Source organism: Rhea americana, unplaced genomic scaffold (assembly GCF_003343005.1).
Source record: "Rhea americana isolate MKP2758 unplaced genomic scaffold, rheAme1 scaffold_7, whole genome shotgun sequence".
NCBI classification, from domain to species: domain Eukaryota; kingdom Metazoa; phylum Chordata; class Aves; order Rheiformes; family Rheidae; genus Rhea; species Rhea americana.
In genome coordinates this window covers 9,428,893-9,455,188 of record NW_028186867.1, presented here as the reverse complement: position 1 = coordinate 9,455,188, position 26,296 = coordinate 9,428,893, and the positions used below count along the sequence as shown (strand labels likewise).

Sequence of the window (26,296 nt, the reverse complement as noted above, 5' to 3'; positions counted from 1 at the left end):
AAGTTATACACGTTTTCAGTCTCCAGCAGCTCCTTAAAAGTGATTTCRGAGAACAAAGCAGTCTGCTTTAAAATGACTTACAATTAGAAATATTTTGCAATTTTTTCCCTTCAGGAAAGTCCCAGTGCTTTATCCCAAACTCACTGAAGTGAGTGAGTTCTTTTGCACTGATTTCCGTGTGCTTTGGAACAGGTCTCTAGTGAGTTCAAATTTCTGCCACGCAAAAGGTTCTGAAATAACCTTGACATTTCTATGTTAACATGGGTGGGAGAGAAGAATGGGCTTAATTCTCACAGCGTTCGTATCTTGCACAATATTTGACACTGAATTTCCCCCTATATTAATGGCTGATTTGCAGGAAAACTAAAGGCAAAATATACCTTAGTGAGCAATGAAAAATAGAATATTGTTCTAAAGCAAAAAAAGCAACACATAGTATGTGGTCTACAAATAACAAATTAATTTTATTTGCTCTACCAGTACACTTTACTCCTGACTCTTACCCTTTTACAATGCAGAACTGAAGGAATAATTTTGCATCCATTAAAAATAATGGGATTTGTGCTACTGATTTCAAGTGGGAGAAGACTATATTCTTTTGATGCTATTCATAATTCAGGTTGTCAAAATGGATTAACATTTAAATAAAGGTCCCTTTTTGGTGAGCTGAATAGATGTAAAACTGGCAGGCAGTAAATCTAACCAAAACTTGAACTTACGGTAGAACATGAATGATAAGCATAATACTGGTTTTCTTATGTCATAGATCAAGCTATTTAATTAACAGAGAGAAGGCTGAGAAGTGGCTTGATATATTAATATCTACACAGGAAGAACCTTTCTGAGAGAGATGATCAGGCAAAGAAAGATCAAGATTCACTGGCTGAGAACTGAAACTAAACAAAGGTCAGATGGAAAATGAAGTGCAAGTTTTTCGCTGTAGCGTCAGGATGACTTCCAAAGGGATATGGTGGATTTGCAGTCAGCTGAAATCTCTAAATCAAGATTACACACATCAAATGCCCACTTGACACTAGAATCTCATAATGAATTTGCGTCCTGTGCCATAAAGACAATGTAATTATCAGGCAACAGTTATCTTGGTCCCACTGACTGCAATGTATTTTCCCCAGTGCAATGCATTTGCATTTCTTAAGCTTTGATCGAAGTGTATGTCTTTTTACACTTCGGTTTCCCACCGGTGCTAACAGCACTATACTCAGGCATGCAGGTCCTGAGAYTGTATGTGAATGACCTTCCCATTTACAGCGACAGATCAGAAATGGGAAGTTGTTCATTTGTATTAGTTTGTCTTTTAAAATTTGGCATTCTTGCTCTTCCCCCCCCTTTTAATTAGTAATGCAGAAGTGAAATTAGGCATTTGTAGACTGTGATTCTTATATTTACTGGGATGCATCTGCAATCTGAAAGGCTGGAGCAACATTCTTTCCAAACACCTGCCATGTTATTACTAGAAATAGTGCTCTTCTACAGCAATTCACACCCTAATCACTTCCCATCTGAGGAATGTCTGACTATCACTAGTATTCCTCAAAAGCGGTAAGATTGAAGCACACTGTAAAAACAAAACTTCTATAGGCAGTTGGAAGACTTCTATTTTCTATTTATTTGTTGTTGTCCCCCCTCCCACCCAAGAGAAAGCAATTCAGTACGCTGGAGGAAACAGGATTTTTTCTGTTCTATGTGGAAAAGATGACTAACGATCCCTTTATTTGAAAGATTATTTACCTGCACAGCACTCCTTAAGGAAAATACRCAACTCAGCCCTTCCTACAAGTCTACTCAGGTTGTATTTATAGAATAAACTTACAGCTTCTCAGCTCAAAGAAAAAACAAAAATCTCATTTGTTTAACTTTGCATRGTCTAGAAATAAACAATGGGGTGATGGCAGTAAATGTGATAAAAATGTGCTCAATCGTTCTGTTGAGTGCACTAAATTACGTTTTGTCCACTTGTTGTGTTTGCAATGTTCCATAACTGAGCCAAAAGGTGCTGGGTGAACATTCAGCTGAGAYAGATCAGAACAACTCAACTGGTAAGTTCAGCTAAGCAGACTGTCTCACAGCCTTTGCAGTGTGAAGTTCAGTCCCAAGCACTAGACATTATGAAATTTATCATTTCATTTTGTGTAACTGATAGCAGAGATTTTTGAGTTCTGTCTTGTTTTTTATTTGCACACTTTTTTTCTACTGAGGTACAGACCCAGCATTTTTAAGCCTAGTGAAAATAAGTTTGTTTATACTTTTCGCAAAACCTACAAGCAATGCCTCCCGCATCTCCTGGGATCTGTAGATGCAGGTGGAAAACTACTGCTGGATGTATTTTAGGAGGAAAAGCACACAGGGATACTGTTGAGAATTGGGGAAGGCAACAGACCCCAACCCTCCTGCATGCTAGCGTTCACTCTCATACCTGAACTACTAGTCCAAAGATCTTCTGCAAGCCTGGCTGGAAATACTTCCTTCATTTTTCACTTTTTTTTTTTTTTTTTTTTTTTTTTTTTAGAAATAATGTTTTCAACAGATTTTGACAAAGTTTAAATCTTGTAAAAACAGATCATTTTTCGGGCTCAACAAATAAAACGTATTCTGTTTTGAAAAAGAAAGCTGATCCCCCTTTTCTCCTCTTACTGATAAACTTGCTCTTCATTTTTTTCTAGCGGAGAACAAAACAGAAGGAAAAAACAGAAGAGCTCAGAAAGAAGCAAAAGGATGTGTCACTATCACCAGAAAAATCTGAAGAAATRCACATTGTATTTAAACCTTCAGTATTTTTTCAAAAACACTGCCACAATATATTTCTGTCAAGGTATTCCTTAGCAATCTCTCCCTGCATAAAGCTGAAGTTATAACYATATTGCTTAAAATGGCCGAATGTTTATAAAATGATTAGCTTTAGCAGATAGTATGGGTTTGGGGAAAACTTTTCGAAATACATAACATTTTCAGATTCTCTCCCATTTTATAGAGGACTCCATTTTGTAGAGATCTCACTGCTATGGGAAATGGAAGCACATTTAAAATGGCAATGTATCTCTGACGTGGGAACCCTTCTTGTAGCATCATCAAAGATAGTCTTTGCCAGAAAGACTTCAACACTCCTTATAAACTTCTTCATTGTGGTATCTACAAGTAGCATTTTGTTATCCCACMTTATATAAGAAAATCTGAGTACTCTTAAAAGATGTAGGAAAGTCTCCCAAATAATTCATTGAAATGATGCCTTAAAGGGTTAATCTATCATCTTTACTTTGGTAACAGCTCTGCATGGACTCAGATAGGCCAACAGCTTTTTGACAACTGCTTTTTCTGTGTTAGGGTTGTGGCAGAAGTACATCAGCAGAGAAGCGCTGTCTGCTGGCAATACTGCGTAGGCATTAGAGGGCTCCCTCGGCATTGTGCAAGTGGGGAGCTCAGGAAGGCCCAGTTCCTGACTTCTGACTTGCTGATAAGTTTGCTAACTTCAAAAACACTTGATGGGAAAAGTAAAACCACTCTGGTGAGAAAAGAAGCATGACAATTTTTAAAAAAACAGCAGATGCACTAACAAAATCACAGGAGTTTTGACAAAATTGGGCCTGTAACGGGACATGGGATTTGGCATTGATGAGCAGCACAGTGATACATTCACCACGAAAAGACTGGGGTTAGGTTTAGCTCAGCTGGTGAGAGCGTTGTGCTAATAATGCCAAGGTCGTGGGTTTGATCCCCGTATAGGCTGCTTGCTTGAGGGTTGGACTAGATGATCTCCAGAGGTCCCTTTTAACCTTACCAGCTCTGACWGAGAGGACCCTCACGAGGTTCAACAAGGGCAAGTACAGAGTCCTGCACCTAGGGAAAAATAACCSYAKGCACCAGTACAAGGTGGGGGCTGACCTGCTGGAGAGCAGCTCTGCAGAGAAAGACCTGGGAGTGCTGGTGGATGACAAGTTGCCTATGAGCCAGCAATGTGGCCTTGTGGCCAAGAAGGCCAATGGTCTCCCAGGGTGCATTGGGAAGAGTGTTGCCATCAGCACAAGGGAGGTGATCCTGCCCCTCTACTCAGCTCTGGTGAGGCCTCATCTTGAGTCCTGTGTCCAGTTCTCAGCTTCCCAGTACAAGAGAGACAGGGAGCTAAGGAGAGAGTCCAGTGTAGGGCTATGAAGATGATCAGAGGGCTGGAACATCTGCCCTAGGAGGAATGTTGGCGAGAGCTGGGCCTCTTCAGCCTGAGGAAGAGAAGACTGAGGGGGGATCTTATCAACGTGTATAAGTACCTGAATGGAGGGTGTCAAGGGGACARAGACAAACTCTTTTCAGTTGTCCCGCGGGACAGGACAAGAGGCAATGGGCAGAAATTGAAGCACAGGAAGTTCTGCCTGAATGTGAGGGGGAATTTCTTCACTGTGAGAGTGATGGAGCACTGGCACAGGTTGTCCAGAGAGGTTGTGGAGTCTCCTTCTCTGGAGATATTCAAGGYCAGCCTGGATGCAACCCTGTCTAACATGCTGTAGGCGACCCTGCAGAGCAGGGAGGTTGGACTAGATGATCTCCAGAGGTSCCTTCCAACCTTACTGATTCTATGATTCCATGATYTGAAGAAGCTCATGCTCGTTTGTGCAAAGCAATGGAATATGAGTGAGTAGGTGAGGTGCAATAGCTACAGGGACCTCTACAGATAACTTTGGGGCTAAGTCTGATAGTTACAACAAAATCAAACAAGCAGGTGCCAGATCTATTTGCATGATGCATTTTCTTATGAACAGTACAAAGGTAATTCCTTCCTGTTAACATAACCTTTAGGCACATCCCCACATGCCTTTCTGGGGAGACAATATTATTATTCGATTTCATCTGTCCCAAARTGAGAAATCTCATTTGCGCTGGTTCATTTAGGCTCCTTTACATCAAATGGAAAGTGAAGGAAAGTTTCTGGTGGGTCAATCTTCCCATGGGAACATGGGCTGGACTTCTGTGGAGGTGCCCATCTTTCTGCCCTGGCTAGTAAGAGGGTCTAAGGGGTAGATGTGACTGAACAACTAGTATCTGAACAGTTAAAATGAGGCAAGATAAATGTCATGAATGTTTCAGGGAAAAACAAGAAATTTCAGCACTTTAAATGATGAAGTTGCTGCTGGGTATAGAGGGCGATAAATGCTTTATCCTCTCCCTTTCTGGGAATCCCAGTTTTCCCTCTGATCAGATATTGATGCTGAAGTCCTTTATGCTGCTGTTCAGCCCTTAGGAACTGAAATGAATAGAGAATTAGGCGTAATGTTTCCCTCAAATACCAGCACTCTTTCCAATCAAGTTTTTCAAAAAAAGTTTTTCTAGTCTGATGATACAAGTGATTCTAATAATCCTTTTTTTTGTTTTGAAGTCTTTTTTATCTGGCCTTTCAAACAAACATTTCACAGGATTATTTGTAGCTAAGGAATACAGTGAAGAACTTTCTACTCATCATTTGTTACTCCTCATGCATTTTTATTCTGTATTCTATTCCTTTCTATCTAATTTCTTGCATATTTACCTGAGGGCAATGGCTATTGTGCAGTAGCATTTTTTTTTGGTAGACAAGTATTTCTGAAAACAGTTACTTCTGCTTAAAGCACCTCCAAATACTTTGCACTGTCTACACTAAATGCTCRATCCTTTTTGGGGTACTTGACAATGCCAATTTAAAACTTTGATTTCAGAGTTTCTCGGAGAATTATAAAAGAAGTAGAGGAATTATAACCCATTTATCACAGATATTGTCAGCAATGTTGGCAGTAATCAAGTGCTTATGGACAGCAGATATACAAATTTCTTTATCACTGGTACTGTAGTTTTTCCCAAACACATCTTTTACCCCATTCAAACTAGTTTTCAAATTGGGTCACTAATGACCCAAAAATCCAGGGAAAAATATTTTTCTTCCATATAAGCAAGYGCCTTCAAAAATCCCTGGCATAAGAAAATGACATAGAACTCCCATTCAATTTATAGGGGAATTGACTCAAACACTGATATCTTTCAAAAGTTCCAGTTCAAACCTCAAAAACCCCATGAGGTAAATCATGCTGTTCGCATTTTGTAGACTGTGACTCTGGAGCATAAAAGGATAATATAACTTGCTCAAAATCTGACTGAAGACCCCAGTGAAGATCTGCTGACTCTCTATAGTCATATTTAAAACACAAGGCCATTCTTTCTCCCAAAACAGCTGAAGGCCCTTCAGTAATTTAACAAGATGTTAGATTAAAAAAAAATAAAAAGAAGGGAGAGTAATAAGCACCAATGACATTTCTAACAGGGCTTTGGATGACAGGAAGGATATTATAATCTCATCTTCATTCACTGATGTCCTTAAAGCTCACTCATGAAGAATATAGCTTRCTTGCATTGGGACACTTGACTCCCTCACAGGTGATGTTCCCATTTTGCTGGAAGGAGAGCTCATGTGCTCGTGAAGCAAAATTATAGCATGTCACAATATAGAAAACTGTTCATCATAAAAAAACACATCAAGGGCTGGAGGTAAATCTAAGCTATCACTCAGCCTCAGTCTCTTCCTGGGGCTAGCTTCAAGGCCCAGGTTCTAAGCTTCGACAGTTCCTTTTTCAGTCCTTAAAAGACAGAACCACATTTATCTTTTGCCCTATTTTTTAATCTATCTTCTTATCCAAGAAGTCCTTCAAATAATCAAATTTTGCCTATTTTCCTCTAACTGCCTCTCCCATAACTGACCTCTAAATCACTAATTAAAAGCCATCAGTCTGCAGACCTTGTAGAAATAATGTTTTGTTCACAACAGCTGGTAAGAGGCATTCTTTTCTGAAAGCATGCAAGCAGAAAAAAACTCAAGAATGCTGATGCAAAACATAACTTGTTTTGGCAAGTTCAAGTATTTCATGTGTGTGCATCTGTAAGGTGTTGGTAGCAAAGCTGATTTCTACTTCATCCTAAATAACCAAAGGAAGACAGAAACCCCCCAAACACAATKGCTTATCAAGAGAAAAACAACACCGGTAGAGAAAAACAGCAGTTAAGATTATTATGGACATTAAACAGTATTTAAGAAAATGCTTTTTAAAAGCCACAGAGTGCTGTTTTAATATCTTGAAAGAGATGGAGACAGAGCGAATGCTAGTGAGCCATGAAGGTTGCCCCTGCTCTTACCTATCCCTACAGGCAGAATTAAGGACTATCCATACCACCCTTGCAGCCTGATGTCTCTGTCAACCGTCAGCCATCTCTGCGCCTTGACAGTTCAAAGTTCAATAGTAAAGCAGCTTGCCTGGACATGGAGGGACCAGAAGTTTGAGCCAGCCAAAGTATAAACCCACGCCATGGCAAGAAGATTGGATTTCAACTTTCTGAACTATTGCGTATCATCTGCATTCAGAAGAAGGAATGGAGGAAATACAGTGATCACATTTGCCATTATTTTCTGCACTCCTCAGAGGATGACTTACCTTTGCTTTAGGTGGTCACTTGCTGTCTACTCAGACATTTCCTGATAAACAGGACTGCGGTACAAATAGGTGACATAGGTTTATGATGGACAGTTCTATATTGTGACATGCTATAATTCTGCTTCACAARCATATGAGCTCTCCTTCCAGCAAAATGGGAACATCACCTGTGAAGGAGTCAAGTGTCCCAACGCAAGCAAGCTGTATTCTTCATGAGTGAGCTTTAAGGACATCAGTGAATGAAAAATTGGTAATAGGTAACTGTCCCAGCATACAAATGCCAYCTACTTGATCACTGCTAACTGTCAAGACACATTTTCCCGTGACAATGCAGCAAGACTGTCATTCTGCCTATGAGAAAGGGAAATACTTAGCATCTGGATTCCTCCCTTGTATTTTCCAGCAGTTTTCCGAGTGACCTTAGACAAATGCCTTAATCCTTTTCTGCTTCAATTTTCTCCTTGTACCCACCTTGTTGCAAAGCAAACTGACTGATGTTTACAAAATGCCCTCTGCTCCACTACAGAGAAGGAAAAAACAGCTATTATTCCATTCATAAACATTTTAAGGTCYATTGAACTCCCAATCATCTTTTTTAATAGACTTTCCTAGTTCAAAGACTGAACATTTAATGGTGCTACCTACAACTGCAAACATTTTAACCTCCATCTTTCCTTTTGATCCTGGAAATTACACTCAGAGAAACTTGAACTAGCTCCTGTACAGCCAACTTTTATCTCAAAACAATACAACCATAATCAACCATAACGTGCCTCATGCAGACAAACAAACTTTGCYGAACATCTCTGAAACACTAATCTGAATAAAGCTGTGTTGTAGGTTGCCATATAGACACATCAGTCTGCTTCACTGCCAGCCCAGAGATTTCCTTGCTGCGCAACACAAATGTGCTTTTTGATTCTCTGCACAAACCACCATGGATAGGGCTTAGGGCAGGTACAGAGTTAGACAGACATTAACTACAAAGGCCATTAAGTTTAAGGCCACTGGAGGTGACCTAGTACATCATGTTCTGAATGTCAGACTGAATAAAGCTAGGTCTCAAACCGTCTTGAGTTTCTGAAGCCCAAAGTGTCTTCTTTTAGGGAAGTGGGTATGTCTCTTTTTTGAGGGGAGACGTGCTGTGTTAGACAGTGGAGCTATTTAGAGGTATTATAATATTCACYTTTCAGTCTTTTATGGTAATTGTACTGTCTGCCTTTTTGCTATTTAYGCTTACTGGAAGTATTCTATTCTTCTAGAAGATTGCCCTCTCCCAATGTTATTGATACATGATTATAGCACAACTGAAATTATTAATGTTTTTTTAAACTTACTTTTTATTACTGTTTAGCATTTTTAGTAAAATTTGATTCAGTCATTATTGGGAAAATCAGATGCTGCTATATCTGACTARCAGAAAGGTTATTACTTAAAAAGCCGGAGAAAACTCATAGCTCAAAGAGAATTGTCCTGTTGACTTTAAGCATGATAAACATCGCCCTGGAATATGAATTTCCTAAGCTGCTGTGACACCACTGGGTTACCTTTTGGAAGCCTCAGAAAACTGTTAAGAATGTCTTGCTCTCTTCCTAAGAATTCCAAAGAAACTTTTTCAGTCCATTTAAGTTCTTGGTAAAAATGAACTTGGATGGCAGAAATAAGGCAGAAAGAGAGCAACACGTAGCTGCACTTGTTTACATCTGCCTCATCTGAATCTCTTAAACTTAAGTTCAGTCTGTTTAATTTGYTTTTCAATCCTGCATCATGAATCTTCCAGTAAGTTGATCTGTGCTGATGTGCTAAATCACACCTATACTGTAAATGCTTCTCAAAAAGCAACAAAAAAGTGCTTTCACTAGGGCTCTACTTATTCCAAATTATTTCCTCATCAAAAATTACTCAGGAAACACTGCTGCATTAGCTGCCAGCAATAAAAATCACCATTTACCATTCATTTGATTACAGTCAAACAGAAATAACCCCCTGAAGAACAAGTGTAGTCAAGCAATTTCCATTGGCGTGTACCGAAAATTTTCACTGGCTTTTTTTCAGTCCAAGRGCACCGCTGCACTGCATAAAATAGCGTAGGGTGCAGGGTCCCAAACTCCCATCAGCTATGCCCCTCCACAAACAGAAAGTTATTACTCATGTGAACTTGGCTATGTTTGAGCTGATGAGCCCTCCTAAGAGACAGCACAGCAGTAATGCTCCATACTGCTTGCATAGAAGGCAGCTCCTCTGCACGGTGCTCTGGAGGCATTCGGCTATAGCAGTTGGGATAGTATTTCTTGCTAAATGTGTGCACTGTAAACATGCCTTTTGCAAGGTTTTAAGCACTGGCACTCATGGAAGCAACTGAGTGGGAAATCATCATTTAAGAAAAATCTATTTGTCTGACCTTTGCCTTTCATTTGACTTATACTGGAGCAAAAAGAYGAACAGACTAAGCTTTCTAAATACATGGTTTATGTTTTCCCAGTGTGTACTGCATACCTTAGCATTCCCACAAATATGTACAAATATGTGGCACAGTCATAAGATTTACARGGTACACTGACTGGGCACTCTTCCTGTGCAGATGATGTTTTCATATTGTGCATGTCCTCCATGGAACCAATTGCTGTGAAATCTAATTAGAAATAATTAGTTACTAAAGCAGATCAGAAAAAAAATTAGACATCTATGAAGAGACATCTCACTGAAGTGCAGGGCATCTGGATGAATATTCAGTAACTGGAAAAAAAAGAATACTGCCCTCAAAAGAACAGCAACAGGGTCTGCAAATGGTTTCAATACTGCTCAACTAGCTGAAGCAATGAACCATTGGCCTTAATCACTTCTGTAGATGTGGTTATGTTCCTAAACTTCCCTCCATTGGTAAAGAGGGAAGAACATTGATCATGTTTTTCTTRCTTTTTTGGGAGGATGCAGCACCATCAGCTAAGGCACATTTTCTGTAAATGTGGACAGTTGTTTAAAAAAAAAATTCTTTCCAGAAGTTGTCAGATAGGACAGCTCAAGGGAATGTTATTATGACTAAAAGGCTGGACTCACTTATACAAAACAGTTACTGCCAGTGATAAAGCACAAAGGTTAAAAACTGGGGACAAGATGCCAGATGTAGAATGGAAAGTTTCCAGTTTAGGAGCAGCAGCAGAGGGACATAAATAATTTTAGGACCAAATAATCATTATAAAAATTCTCAAAGCCAAAATAAATGCCATTGAAAATAAATTCAGGAACCCTTCTCCTTCTCTCCTGCTCATTGTGCTCCAAGGAGGATTGAATTCAGAATAACCCTTCAGGATTTTAGAGAAATCTTACATTAAAATACTGGATACAGGCTTTAAAAGGTAAAGATACTATATGCACTTGATACTGCCMGTGCTTAAAAGACACTACTGTTGTCCTTATCATGCTAGATCCTTCCTCAGTACTTCTGTCTAAAAAAGGRTCAAATGTTTTTGATTAAAGTTTTCTTATGAGTAATATCTTTAGCGAGAATGGTAATGATCAGACTGATTATTAACTAGTTTTGAAATTGGAGTAACAACTGATAATTTCTGCCTGGCATATTAACTGGATAAAAAGCCCCAAATTAAAAACAAATAAACAACTGACCACAGGACAAATATGCAAAATTTTTTAGACTTTCTCCCTTAGATTCCCCTACATTTCAGTGCTAGCTTTGTTTGCACTACATATAGCGATGCCCTGTCAGGCTGGGGATCCTGTGCTGCAATATTCTTTGGCAGACTATAGATAGGGTCTTATGGGTACATGTACATTTTTCCAGCATGAGCTGACAGATGTTCCACTCCAAAAAGGCAAGCTATTTCACTAATATGTCAATAGGTTTATTATATAATGTCGGTAGGACTTCAAATATGGAGTCTACTGTGATTCCTGGAATTCAGACAGTATCATGGATTGATGATAGAGGCTGTTATTGGACCTTACACTGGATTTTTGAAAAATGGGGAGGGAGATTAAACATCAGTCCACTAGACCGACAATTGGTTCAGCCCTGGCATAGTTTTTCTGTTTAACTTTTATTTTGTAAAGTTCCCACAGGATCTGACAGAAATAGGAGCTCCCACACACAACCATGATCCTATCACAGAGGCAAGACAGACAGATAGAACAGCACTAAAAATAAAGGAGAGACATATGTAAGAATGAAGTCCACAGGACAGAGTACATACATGCTTGAATCAGGAAGAGCACAGTGTCAGTACTACAGTCAAGCAAACAGAACTTAGAACTTTTAACACAGCAAACATCGGCATGACTGGACATCTTATGCTGCTGCACCTCTCATGGCTTTATGACGCACACACCTATGCTCACATATGGGCAAGAACTGAAATTCAAACATAGTAAGATGGTGATCAAGGGTGAAACGATGACATTCAAAGTGACCTGAATAATTTCACCATTGACCCACCTGATTCAATACCTATTTACCCAGCATTATCCCTTACTGGTTTTAACATCTGATCCTACAAGACATAAAAATAAGTCCAATAACCATACTTGATATTTGTGAGATACCTGCCGCCAAAGCCTCACTTTCACCCTTGCAACAGGCATGCCTGCACTGACCTTTTGCATCGAGGTTCCACAGCCCTTTTAGTTGACCCAGCTGGCACATCTAGATAAATGGAAGTCAGCAGAACTAAGCACCTTCTACCTTATGTTTCAACATCCATCCCCAGAAGTTGAAAAGGTTGAAAAGCAATTAACATCCCAAAATATCAAGATCCATCTAGGCAGCCTGAAAAACTTCACAGAAATGTAAATATCATCAGTTATTCAAGGGGGGAAATTATTTATTGATAGCAGCCAATCTTTTACATTGTTTTCCAGCTTTGAGATAAATTGAGGTAAATGTAATTCACAAGTATGAAAAATATGTTAATGGCTAAAGCTGAAGGCAGAGTAGGGCAGCAGATGAAATAGTGCAGARTGGGTTAACTCCTTCACCTGACAGGAGAATATACTTGCAGCCATGATTTACAAAGTGTAACTCTTAAATAAATCATTAAAAACATTTGGCAGGACAGGTCATTCCTCTACAGTCCGAAAATCATATGGAACATGGATAGGAATTAAAATTTAGCCCTTCTGACTTTACAGGTGGGATTCATCTTACTCAAATTTAGCTGAGTAAGCCTTCTAGTCAGGTTTCTGCTGTATCGCCACTGAAGAGGGGTAAGTAAGGACCTCCTCCTCTCCTAACCTCTCCTAAGGTAACTGTCTCAGATAAACAGGAAAGATTCTTCCTTCTTTCCCCACACTCCAAGGTGCCTAATACTCTCCAATGTCTGTGGCAGAAGTTTAGATGACACTGTCAGACTGGATGCAAAACTTTCAGCTGAAAGTGGCATGCTCTAAATCTCACCTCTTGTGTYCCAGAAAGAACCTGACAAATTGCTCAGGAAATACTCTTGTCAGGTCAGAGAGCGCCTAATTAGCACTCGAGYGGCTTTCCTGCCAGCCAGCCACAGGTAACTGGTTCACTATTGTTTATGGGGAAGACAGCTAATTATATATGCAGAAGAGGTAAGACACGAAACAACCTGTCTGTCAGGAGAATGGGAATTCCAAGTACTGCTGATAAAATATGAACATATGATAGTGAAAGAAGGAAGATCAAAGTGCTTTCAACTGTGCAGATAAAAATAAAATGTATATTTATTCTGGTAAACTGTGTATGAAATGTGTGTTTACTCTGGTAAACTGTATGATCAAGCTTTTGTTTCCTGCTTTGCAGGTGTATAGAAAGAAGGAATTACATCAAGGGGAAGCTGAGAGTGAGAACATGGAAATTCCAGAAAGGGAGAAAAAAATATGGAGATCATCTGAATCTCAAAATGTAAGTGTGGATTCACACAAAAGTAATGCACTACAACTGCAATATCAGACTTAGGTGGGTTATAYTAAATTTCTTACAATTTACTTTTTCTCAGAATGGATTTTTTTTTCTTCAGTGCTTATTGAACTTCCTAGATTTTGAAGAGGTTGGCTGCTAAATCTTCATGCTAAGATCTGTCCACTGGCATCTCTCCTGAGGCACCATACTCAGTGTCTGRATTTTGACAGATCATGAACATCCTCGCTGTGGTATTTAGAAGACTAACATTCAGGACTTCTTGTGTTGCCCTCAGTGTTTTGGGAGACTTCAAAACAAACTGTCCCAAGGACTGGTGAACAAACCACCTAACAGAGCCAAAAYAGGCACACTGTGGTTTTCACTCAAGGGAACAGGCCAAGGGGAGGCAGGAAGGGGCAGCATATAGGTATATGGCTATACAGCACAGGAGAAGTCTGGTAAGCATCAGATAACAAAGGGAAAGGGCTAAGGTTACAAATACTGTCACTTCGTAATTGACTTTCTCTTTCCCTCCAAAAGGACAAAACTAAAATCTCCCTCAAAAATACAGAAGAACTAAATATTCTGTAATTGTGTTCACAGGCTCAGTGTTAAAATAATAGCAGCACAGACGTATCGGAACTGGAGTGCAGCTGTCAGTCAAGTACTTAAACTCTTCCTTGAAGTAGGTCAGTATTTCCAGGCAACCAGAACATAAAAACAAAACAAGTGACCTCCATGCCTATTATAACAAATCTCCAGCAGAGTCTGGGTTTATGAAATGACTGGGCATGATGCAAACATTGGCTGCTGCACTGGAGAGGCTGGCCTACTTGTCACACCACTCTGGAGAAATTGTAATCAGACATGAATAAAACTATAATAAAATAGCACAGGAGATGGCAGATGCTTCTTGCCTCTAAAATGTGTGCCTTCACAGTGCAAGACTGTCTTCTGACAAAACAGCATGGCCTTAAGGATGTAGGATGACCATGCTGGAGGTCTTAACCTGCAATACGCTACACTGAATAAAACATTGCCCTCTTGGAGCAAAGAACTAGATGGCAGTTTGCCAGCTCATAAGGATTAGATAACCTCAACAGTCCACAGGAGAGAACATACTATTTAAGGATTAGATAACCTCAACAGTCCACAGGAGAGAACATACTATTAGTGGGGCAATTAGCAGTTTTCCATGTACAGACTTTGTATTGATATCCCAGAGATAGTAAAAAAAGACGGAGTTCTGCTTATGAACTTAGATATTTCATCCACTGAGAACTCTTAGTTTGAAAACCTCTCATTCCCACCTCCTGGACATGCAAGAAAGACTAAACCAACTCATTTAGGACTGTGTGAGCCATCTTCCTCAAATTAAATCTTTTTTGACCATTATCAAATCTTTCATTTTCAAAGATGCATTTTGTTTGTGCACATTTCCTTAGCTGATCTCAGCAGCAGGGCCACTCAAGCTCCTGGCACAGGATGTCAGTGTCATACTCTTTCCCCTCCATCCCCCCCCCCCCCCCCCCTGACACCACAAACACCCATATCAGGAAAAGCTGCAAACTAGTGTCTTTTGCATATTTGTATTTTGGGTGCCTTTTGGCTATGGGTCATCTCTTGTGGTTGTCATGAATCAGAGAAAGCTACTGCCTGTGTCTGCACACAGCATCTGTAAGGGGTCAGTGTCCTGCCTCTTAGCATTGTGTCTGCTCTGCACTCTTAAATTACGCCATTCACTAAAACACGCTCTCCCTGGCCCAGCGTGTGGAGACTCCCACTGTCTTGGTTCTACTTCCTAGCGGGACAAGGTCAGGCAGAGTGTATTACTGCAGCCTTAACAGCAGTGTCCAGATCTTGTTTCTGCTGTGGATCTCTTCTGGATACAACTATGTTACTGGTCACTCGTATTTGTATCAGTGCAAACACCCAAATAAAAATCCCAAGGTGGAAGGTAAGCTGACAAAACTGGTTCTCCTCTGCAGCTATATGAAGAGAAACAGTCTTCTGTTTCTCATATACTTAATTGTTCTCAATATATATGGTTGCTAAAACCAAACCTGCACAGTATAAATCCTGAAAATTATGCACAACCCTGGAGCCATCTGTTTGCAATGCACAGCTGCATTGCACACATTGTGTATACACAAAAGAGCTGCATATACCCAAAAGGCCTGGTGTTGTGGGGTGAGGGATGGGTACTCTCAGCCTGCTCCTGCGCAGAGCAACTACACTGCAAATGGGCAGCAGGCTGGATTACCTAGCAAGGGAGATCTGGCACTGAGACTGCTGCTGCTGTTGTGGCAGAGTAAGCAACCTGTTCCTCCATTAAGGGTTGTGCGGGCTGAGACAAGACATTTGAATATGCACTGTCCAGCGGCAAGGAACCTCTTCCTTTCTCTGTCTTCACCTTATCAGTCAACATTAGTCAGAAGGAAGGACAGGAAGCCACAAATAGCCTTTTAATCCTTCCTCTAAAGCCTCCCAAGCAGTGCTTGAGAGTGCCGCTCTAAAAAGTACTTCTGTAGGCCCAGCCTGCTATGTCCTGGCCATGTTATACCAYGCTGGCTAATGAGCAGTTCCATAAAATACTGTTCTGTAACGTGCCAGGATGCCAATATATACATTTTCAATTTTGCTAATTGGATGAGACCTGGAAAAACTGGAATCAAGAACCAAATATCAGGCAGAGTTGAACCTTAAATGCAATTGTTTTATCTTCTATAGTTTTCTTTGGAAATGTACTTTGAAAGACTCAAGTTGATTCTTTCAACTACCTCTAGCAATAAGCACAATTTCAAGATAATACTGACACAAAAGAACAACTGGATCAGAGCACAAAGTGGCCAGCTATACCTGTTGGGTGTCTTCTTCCTAAGGCAAGCTGCAACATCCCTTCAGAATGCAGTCTATATCTTCAAAAGTTAACAGGGACATTGCTAGCTCTTTCAGTGGAGATTAGCAGGACTGTCTTTGGCAGTTAGCCAGAAGTGTGTGAAACAGCCCACAGCCGTTCTCATGACATCTATCCTATACAAACTAAGCAACTCAGTAATGAGAAGTATTTTTCTTTTCAAGTAGTGAAACTTATACACTTAGAAAATTTGTCTGACATTGAATAGCAAATATATTGCATGCATGAACTTGCAAGRATGGATGGTTTCTCCCATGTATTACAGCTGCCTACATCTTATAGAAGACCAGCACTGATCTCCTCTGCTACTAGAACATCCTTTTCTGCAGAATGAATTTGCACCTYCTTAGTCTAATGTAAGAGCCTCTGCTACACCTCCCAGTTAGTTTATTCATTGCCAGAGTGGCCCATACTGAAGGACAAAGACACTATAACATGAAGAGAACAGCACCCCTGTGAAACTGAAGGAGGGAACATTTGACTTCACTGACACAGATCCAGACTACTGTTTTCTGCTGTCAGCTCTTTTGTGCACCAAGCTCACTCACAGAGGAAACTGAGTAATCCCAGGTAGTTTCCTTCTGAATCACATCTAGTGACATTTGCTTTATGGAAGGCATGAGACAAGTTTATTTCTTATGGTGAGAAATGTCTTGCCCTGTCTGCAGTTCTTGGGACCAGAAGCTACTCTGGTCCATTTGGGTAGAGTGAGGAGATAATCACTACCCAAATCCTCAGAGACTGGTGTTGCCAGAAAAGCAGGGAGATTAGAAGTGGGGTGGTTATGGGACAAGTCATCATGTAGCTCTTTTAGAACCCATGGAAGGAATATGCTTTGGTATTGGGAGAAGTTGGTAGCACTGCTGTATCTTCTTCTCTGAGGCTGGAAGTGCCTCACTGTGGGGGTTGAAAGAGAAGAAGAAGAGGGTGTATTTTGGCAATTGCATGAAGCAACTTGCCTACATCAAACTCTTCTCTCCTCCTGAGTTTTGCAAGAAGAAATTAGTATTTAGCATAAAACAGCCTGCTTTCATAGATGCCGGAGTGCCCCATTAAACATCTTCCACACCTAAGAGGAGAAAAATATCAAGTCATAAATTCCAGATTGTCATGAATTTTCTAAGTCACGGGTTGACAGAAGAGACAGTTACCACTCCCTGATCAGTATGCAGAGACCATCACATTCTTTAGCAATACTCTTCAATGGACATAGCAAGAATAAGAGAGTAGATTGAAAAAGCAAAACCCCTATATTTAGAATATAAGGCTCCKAGAAAAATGTTAGCTGAGATTATTTCACCAAAACAGCACTGAGTATTCCCTGCTGGAGGACTGCCACTATTTGCTGTTATTGTAGTTACCACTATTTGTCTTCTATTTACATACCATGTAAATGTATACTGTACTTTCTAACAGCAGCAAAGCCCCTGCTCCTAAGAGTTTTAACACTTCCACTCCTAGGAGAAATGAAGTTCCATCATATATTAGCACAAGCAGCAATGTGTAGATCTTAGAATTATTTGGAGAAAACGTTCACATGTGTGATCCATATCTGTAGCCAAAGGTGGTAAAGACTGGAGGTCAACAACCACAAACAGAAAGTCACCCTCCTAATTCTCTGAATCAAAAAGAACAATCCAGAAAAGCAACTAACCTAATGAGATTTCACCATGAGACTGTGAATTTGTGATCTCCACTCATCTCCACTTCCTCCAACCCTGAGTGGTGGAAATGAGGAAGAAGGATGGAGAGAGGAGACCAGGAAAGATGATAACAAAACTGCGAAGGTTACACACACAGAATTTTCTGTAGACTGGGTTCTAATGCAGGACTTTAAACCTGCCTTTAAACTGACTAAGCAAGAGCTTTGGCTGTGATCCAGGCTGTCTAACTTAAGCACCTGAATTGAATTTTTAGGTGAAGTTTTAGATGAAGCTGCCTCCTAAAGTAAGTGCCTARATTCCTCTATAAAGTTAAACAAGAAAGGTGCCTTTAAAGACCTCCAGAGACAGGCCCCATTAACTTCTYTTAGCTAAAAAACTCCATTCTTTGTCTATCAAGATCATGGATGCTCTCAGAAGCAGACCTGCAAACTCCATTACATGGCAACAGAAGTGTGCATTCTTGAGCATGCTTCATTCCTTGACACAGGCTGCCAGTTCAAACAGCTTTTTTCAATTATTTCAAAGAATCAGGTCTTTTCCCTTTATACCAACCAACTCTAGAAAGCAATAGCTTTTGAGGGACTCTCCAAAACATCCAGAGTTTCTAAACAAAAGTGTTCTTCTCCTTCTTTGAAAAAAAGCTCCATCTCTCTCTAGCTTTTACTTCAGGTTGCATCATCTTTTGCTGTGTTTGATAAGTTTGCCAACTACGAGCCACTGAGTCATTGATTCAGCAGTGGTTTTATGAGGAAGGGTCATCTGAGTCCACACCACTGGGAAGGCAGGAGGAACGAGGCCCAGCCTACACAACAGTTTGTTAGCAGTCTGCAGAGCAGGAGAACAGTATTTCCCCCTTCACGTTCAGATTCCTGATGGGGTCTAYTTGTTTATGTTATTGCAGAGAATCTCACAGGAGACATTGCTCTCATGCTGTTGGAGCCTCTTTTTGATGAGTTGGCACGAACATAGACATAGGTCCTGCCTCTGCCTAATTTCTCTCCATCATGTAGATCTTGCATAATTAATTGCCAATTGTGTATAACTGGGAACTGGTACTTCAGCAGCCAGGAAAGMAACACATGCAGGATATATGACAGAAAACAATCTGACTTGAATCTTTATGTGGTCATGAAAGAGCCAAGAGTATACAACACAAGATAGTGGGATTTACAGCATAGCAAAGGACCCTGTTGCAGGCTGCTCACTGTTATAATTAGCTGCCGTTTGCTATACTCCGTGTTTGAAGTGGTTCTCTTTCAGCTGTGTGGGAGGGTGGCAGGAAAAGGAGCCCGTCACACCACAGAGGACCTCCTTGGGACTCAGACACATCCCATCTCTCAGGAGGCCTCTTTTAAACCTGTGAAGAATCTGCAAGAGAAGAGAGAGCAAATCCAGCAATCCTAGGGGAGTACATGACTGTAGTTCATTAACCTGCCCTACCTCTACAGAAGCATCTGTATTGAGGACAGTATTGCATCAAAGTCTGCCTGTATGACACCACAAGGAAGTGACAGAAAAAAAAAAGGGAGGGGGAGACGGAGAGGGAGAGCGAAGAGAGCCACTTGGACAAAAGGTAGTAGAACCAATAAAGTGATCAGCATAAGTGGAGAGAAAAGTTGTCATTTATTGCTTTCTTATGTGACATCTATCCTTCAACATTTTTTCCAGAAGCAAAAGGTATAAGGAAACAAATTAAAATCACAGGCTTGTGCTTCTGGCATTACACCTTTCTGAGAAAACAGCTTTTCTGGACTCATTCCCAGTGACCTTCATGAGCTTGACACGTATCTCAGTCTTGGTTCTCTTCTTTCAAGACTCAGCTACTGAAGCCATGCAAGTTACTGAGAATCTTAGCTTGCACTAGGGCTGGAGGATGTTCAAAAAGGTTATAAAGCTTTAAAAAGACTAAAGAAAGACTAAAACTGAAAAAGAGSAAAGATTAAGAACATAAAACCAAATTATTTTACCTCATTTTTTTTAACTGGGGCTAGGAGGACTGATTTCTAATTACTGCTTAAAGGTGAAAATAGGTGAGCTGCTACCCTGCTTCTGCAGGCTGCTTTACCCTTTGGTCCTACTGTATTTGAATAGGTGGCTGAGAGCTCCTGAGCTTTCACATTCATTGTCCCACAGAGATTAAGCTGACAYGCGCCATCCATGCAAATGCAGCGGCTATCCAAACTACTCCCAAATTAATCCAATGTAAATGTCACTCAAAAGTAATCCAAATTCTGCAGTCTAAGGAACAGTTCTGATTTTAGTCTGGCACAGCATAAGCACTATTGTGTGCTTAGGTGGGACTCCCAAAACAGCCTAAGTGACTTCAGCACTGAAGGTACACCTTTTCTCAGTCATTTCTCTCTTTTTTGGCTGCAGACAAGGGTATGGAAAGTTGCAGGGGGAAGAAACATTCCAGACTTAATATTCTGGTACTAGGATTCATTGATACTTTGAACAGTTTTTGCAACAGGTACTTTTTTTCTTTTCAACCCTGGACACAGGATAACCCATTTCTAAACTGCTTTTTATCTGATGGGAACTAGATTTTATCATTCTCATTAACACTATTTTACTTTACTTCAAGAATGATCCCTTATCAGCCAGCCTGCCACACACGCACCCCCAATCACAGAACTATTCACAGAGTTAAAGATGGCTATAGGTGAGCTAGCATTTTGTTAGTGTTGTCTACATGTGTGATTTGGCTGGGTTAGTTACTTTAGTTTTAATTTAGGTAAATAAGGGCACTTTACTTGTATTCCCACACATGTGCAACTACAGGAAGAGGTATATCCCAGGCTGAGATTTCTTGTGCAATACGAGTCTGTGAAATAACAAACTTTGTCTACTGAATGTTGAAAATAAGACTTTTTAGGGGTTTTCCTTTTTTTTTTCACACGATTTCCCCACAACGGGCCAATTACTCTCTGTCTTCATGCTTACGTCAGCCAGAGGACTCCTCCCAGACAGCTTGGGGAATCAGTGTAAGCTTCTTGGCACGTGTTTCTTTTCTGTTTTAGATCTACAAGCATGAGACAGAACTAAAACTTGCTCTTGTGGAAGCTATGCTCAATTCCCAGAAAAATCTCAGCTTTAGCTACTATGGAGATGACTATCTAGCAAAGTTAAAAGTAAAGCAAAACAAAGGTTCTGTGAAGCTGGATTCTGAGCACACAGAAACATTAATACAAAGGTCATTTCAGTCTGACTTACAGGTATCAAGGATGTGATCTAAAACTACAGCCCAGATCATTAAAAATAAGAAAAAAAAAATAAAAGCTTTCTGTCTGGAGGAGTTGAATGACCTAACACTGCGGGAGGTAGGAAAGTCACAGGAAATTATGACAGTTGAGACAATAAATTTAAAAGTATTCACTTTCAGAGTAAATGTTTAATGAAAGGACTGTCTTACATKCCTTAGAAAAGCAAACACAGCTCAGGCTTACTAATTTGCATGTCACAAAACCTCACGCTGCAACTCAAACGCAGAAGCCTTTGGCCTCTATCTTTTGCTCAGCAAAGACATAATAGCAGAAAACTTGAGTAAGATCTCCTATTACTAAAGGCAAATTAATGCCTAAAACTACACCCCAGTAGAATCGACCACTCACACTGTGAAGTACTCCCATAAAGGCTTGCAAATCAAACAGCGGTTGTGATACTTATGTTCATTTTGTGATGCACCGTCCTCCCTTTAAAACATAAAACACTATGAAGACCGGAGCATATACATATACAAGAATTCTGCTTACTCATAATTCAGTAATTTATTGTGGCATTCCTACTGGTCAGAGCGAACTAACTTTCATCTGATGCCACAGAACTTTAGGAACACCCGCAATTTTGGATAAAGAGATGGGAGACGCCCATCCCAAAGATAACCGAGTGTTTCTTCGCACTTGGGGGATGAATCAAAACCCTTTGGAGCAGAGCTGCCCACTGCTGTGTTCACACATGCACTTGCACAAGCCCCGTGGGGTGCTGCCAGCACAGCGCTCCCCGTCCCAGCACCCGGCCCAAGCCACCTCACCTGCTGTACACCAGGCACTCCATGTGGTTGATCTCCTTGTCAGAGCGGTAGCGACTGTAATCCTCCCACAGGTCCTTGATGGCAGTGACTGCCAGGATGAACAGCACGGGGGCTAATGCCAGCTCTGGCTGGAAGGCGTTGACCGCTGGCACAAAGTTGAGCAGGGCGATGAAGACGAAGTAGACATTGGCCAGGCGGTGGAACTGCTCGAAGAGGTTCTTGGGCAGGAAGGACAGCGCCGTGTACTTGGTGGTCTTGAGGCGGTTGCTGGCCAGGATGGTCCTCTTGGACTTCTCTGCCTCGGGCTCGGGTAACAGCAAGTTGGAGCGCACAAGCCGCGTCTTACTCTCCTTCTTCTTCCTCCGCCTCCTCTTCCTCTGCCTCTCCTTCCCCTCCGGCTGCACCTGGGGCGCACCCTCTGCCCCAGCTGTACCCTGCGACATCTCTGCCGCCCTCAGAGCCGCTCTGGCCCGGCACTGGCAGAGAAACCCCTCTGGAAGCGCGGGCGCCCCTCCGCGCCCGCCGGCAGCCCCGCGGCGCGGCACGGCGCGGCACGGCCGCCCGCCCTCCTGCCCTCCCGCCTAAGTTATCATCCTCCTCCGCCACTCACGGCGGTTCTCGCTTTCCTCTTCCCCGGCGGGGCGGGGGTTGGGGGGAGGAGGGCGCTTTCAAACCTTCTCCTAACTGTTGTGCTTGGCCCTCGCTCGCTTTCTCCTCCCCGGCCGGGGAGGGGACGTGGGCCGGCGGTGAGCCGAGACCTCCTCCCCGCGGCCTCGCCCCGGCCCGCTGGCGGGCCCGGCCTGCGCGCCGGCCCGCGCTTCCGTTGGGCCGTTAGCGAGCAACGGGCGCGGCGCGAGGTGGGGGGGGGCCGCGCCGGTCCCGCGGGGCGGGAAACCTGTGAAGCGCGCGGCGGGCTGTTGGGCGCCGCTGCCGCCGCCGCCCTCGTTGGGCCGTTACGGCAGTGTCTTCGCTTAGGCGGCTCGGCTGCCGGGGAAGCCGCGGGTCTCTGTCGCCGGGCCCCGGGCCTGAACCRGCCCGTGACATTTTTGTTCGCTGCTTCGGACTTTCCATTACATGTGAGGAGGTGGAGGAGGAGGTTTGGGCTTAGTGGAAAAAAAAAATCTACTTTAAAATATTTCTGTGTCGTTTTTTATCCCAGGTCCGAAAGCACCGGACAAATGGGACTTTTTTTGGCTGACTCATTTCAGAGTATTCCGACAGAAATTGTGTGCCCTAGTTATTCTGATCTGTTTGTTTAACATGGGCAAAATAACACGGTGTCTCCCAGATTCTTGTTCGTCTCTGGCGCACCACGTAAGCACAGTGGACGCGATGCTTGGAAAATGCCAGCCACAGAGGTTGCAACCAAAACCAAGTCTTCTAATGGAAAGTGTTACGCACTTTCGGTTGTACACACACCTAGCAGTGTGCTGTAATGTGTAGTTGATTTTTATATGGATTTTTCTATTCCCCAGTGGTGGGTTTTTCCAGTGAGGAAAAGAAAACATGAACAACACACYATAAGGTCTGTACACCACATTTTTTAGAGAGAGGTAATTGCAGGAAAAGACAAAAACATGATAGAYGAGCTTAAAATACAGAAGATACAGTAATTCAGGTTGAAGGACTTAGTGTAAAGTCATGAGCAAATAACAGAATAATGAATTGAAAAGCCAGCATGAATACACAGGAAAAAGAGGCATAAAAGTCTACCACAGATCACTTCAGGTTGTGTCTAAACTGTAGGACAGATGTATTTTGTAGTGCTACCATCTGTCCTGATTCTCTGATATCCCAAGCTGGAGAGATRCTGAGTTCAATAGCAAGCACCTAGTGCTTGTCACCAGGTTTCTTGTTATGGAAATAAAGGGGATAAAGCATATATCCCTAGTCGTCCTACGAGGTCAGGAAGTGACTGGGGAATCTTCTGGGAATAAAGAATATGTGGGTCCCACCGTTCAGATGGTGCCATCGCAAAACCCCARAAAACCCTCGACTTCTGAATCTCATAGCCCACAGTCATAATGTACTGCTGTATTTTCATCCCTCCCTCCCCATCTTTGCAATACGCTCATGGCAGTTTCAGTGTATTTTAGATGAACTCCTTTGAAGCCCTGAAGCATTAGGTGTTGCTTAAGTACCTGGCCTGATACTGGTACAATGTGAATCCACAAATCCTGTGCTAGAGTAGAGTACTTTACCACCTTAGCTGTCAGTTCTTATGGTGCCAGTGCAAGTATTTCCTAGGCTTCCCAACTCCTCGAATACACTAAGGTTTTGATTTGTACAAGGGGAGAAGGGAGAATTGGTCTGAGTTTCTTAAGTCTGCTCCTTTGTTGATAAAAAAAGAAGTAGAAAGGAACAAAAATAAAACATAGGAAAAAAATAAAACATCCCAATTTAAATGTTTATGTCAGTTTTTACCTTTTCTAATCAGCTTCCAGTTTTCTTTACACTTCAGGTTAACTTCACTGAAAGCTGGAATGAACAAAAATCCTATTACTGTGCTACAGTACTACTCCACGGAGTACCCAGAAACCAAGCTTCATCCGCCTGAGACACTGAAGGTGGGCTGTTTGTAATAAGCTGTGCAGGTATTTCCCCAGAAGTGTTGTTGGGCCTTTCAGGCGCTGGACTCTCTACCTATGAGTTGGAGGGCTCTGGAATCTCAGTCATCTAACCCTCCCCAGGAAACACCACCCAGCCTTCACCCATCCTGGGATGTCCCTCATCTATGTAACATTCAGGGGTTAGATGAGAAGTGACAGTAATCTTTGCTCATTTCTGATGCCTGTCACCTCTCAAAGCAAACTCTGCAGATCTTTATGATAAGACTACTTCCTCTTGTCTTATGTGCTGATTACTAGAGAAATAATTAAATTGTACTGACATGTAAACCATTAAAATAAGACAGCTAAGGCAAGCTGTGCTTTCACAGAAGCTCGAGCCAACTTAAGTCACGTAACTTAACACTCATATGTGCCTGTTCTTTGCCTTCACAGTTGCAAAGCCGATCTGACTCTGTGCTGAACCTGCCCAGCCCACTGTGCTGGTTGAAATCAAGCAGCACAGGGCCTAGTAAACCTAAGAGCATGGAGCCTGTGGACAGCGGTGGAACTACAGCCACCAATTAACATGGGTGCAGCCCCCCTTGAGGAAAATGGCAAAGTCCACACCTCATAGTTTCATACCTTTTCTGGAGAGCCACATGGCTCTTGAGCCACTCACATATGCCATGTCTGAGCAGAAAGACTGCAAGACTGCTGGATGACATGAATCCTTGCTGGGAGGGGGGGGCCTAGCCAGTGGCTAGGCTGGCCTTGCTGGACTGACCTTGGATCCAGCTGCATTCCTGGCCTTGCTCACTCCTGAGACACTGCTCCCCACTCTCAGAGTGGAGGGCATCTTTCTACTCTGACACAGGAGGTCAGTGCTTTGTCTTGAGACACATGGGGTCTGGAAGGCAGGATGCCTGCAAAACCCGTGTCCTGTAGGCTCTGCTGTTTGAATCATGTTCACCCTTAAGTCTCGGGTAGTTGCATATTTTTCTGAAAGGGCKCAGCATGTTGGACATCTTTAGGAATTTTAATTTTAATGGAGAAGAAAAACCTAGAAATGAATTCCTAACTCCATCAATTTGGAAAATGGTTGGATTATCTCCCTGGGATTCAGTTAAGGTTCTACATGCAAGTTGGATCCTTCAAAAAGTCTGGCTCTGCATGTGGTTGCTGAGCAGTTGAAAATTCAGCATATAGCTCTCATTAAAGTGTGGTCCAACCTCTTTTTATTATTTTATAAGTGCTAGCAGAGATGATACAACACAGAGACATTTCAAAAATGTAAAAGTACCATCTTGTTGAGCTGAGCCACTGAGAAACAGGTTGGTCCACACTCTGTTGCTTTATTAAAAATGGTATATAGACAAGGTTTTCTGTTGCATGTCCAGCAAACAGTAACCAAAAGTGATTTAAGGATTGGATATGTAATAACATTAAACTTTCAATCACAGACATGAACTCAAGGTAAGAAAAGACAAATAGTCATATATCCCTTAAGTTATTAATTTAGGGAAAATGCCTGTGTGATGGCAAGTTTTGAGAGCCTAGCCAGGGATGAATTGTGCTTAGACTCAATGATACTGACTGGACCTTCAACCTCAAGTATTCTAAAATTGACAATTATAGCCTCACAACTGTGAGAATTACTTTAAAAGTCATTGGACTGTATTTTAAAACCTGTTTTATTTGCATTCTATTTTTGAGAACTCCAGGTTCACATTAACATGCTTTTTTCCACAAAGGAGGAACAGGAGAGAAATTCAGTTTAACAAAATTAAACTGAAGCTGAACT

The 26,296-nt window shown here is 41.8% G+C and overlaps 1 protein-coding gene across 2 annotated transcripts in view; it reads right to left on the bottom strand.

Moving 5' to 3' along the window:
- ATP10A (ATPase phospholipid transporting 10A (putative)) overlaps positions 1-22,517 on the bottom strand; it is a 116,796-nt gene extending 94,279 nt beyond the window's left edge. For both annotated transcript variants that reach the window (XM_085321522.1, XM_085321524.1), the window contains exon 1: positions 21,947-22,517. In XM_085321522.1, the coding sequence (XP_085177648.1) occupies positions 21,947-22,389 (443 nt within the window). In that variant the 5' untranslated portion in view covers positions 22,390-22,517. The remainder of the gene's footprint in view (positions 1-21,946) is intronic.
- Positions 22,518-26,296: the final 3,779 nt, after the last annotated feature.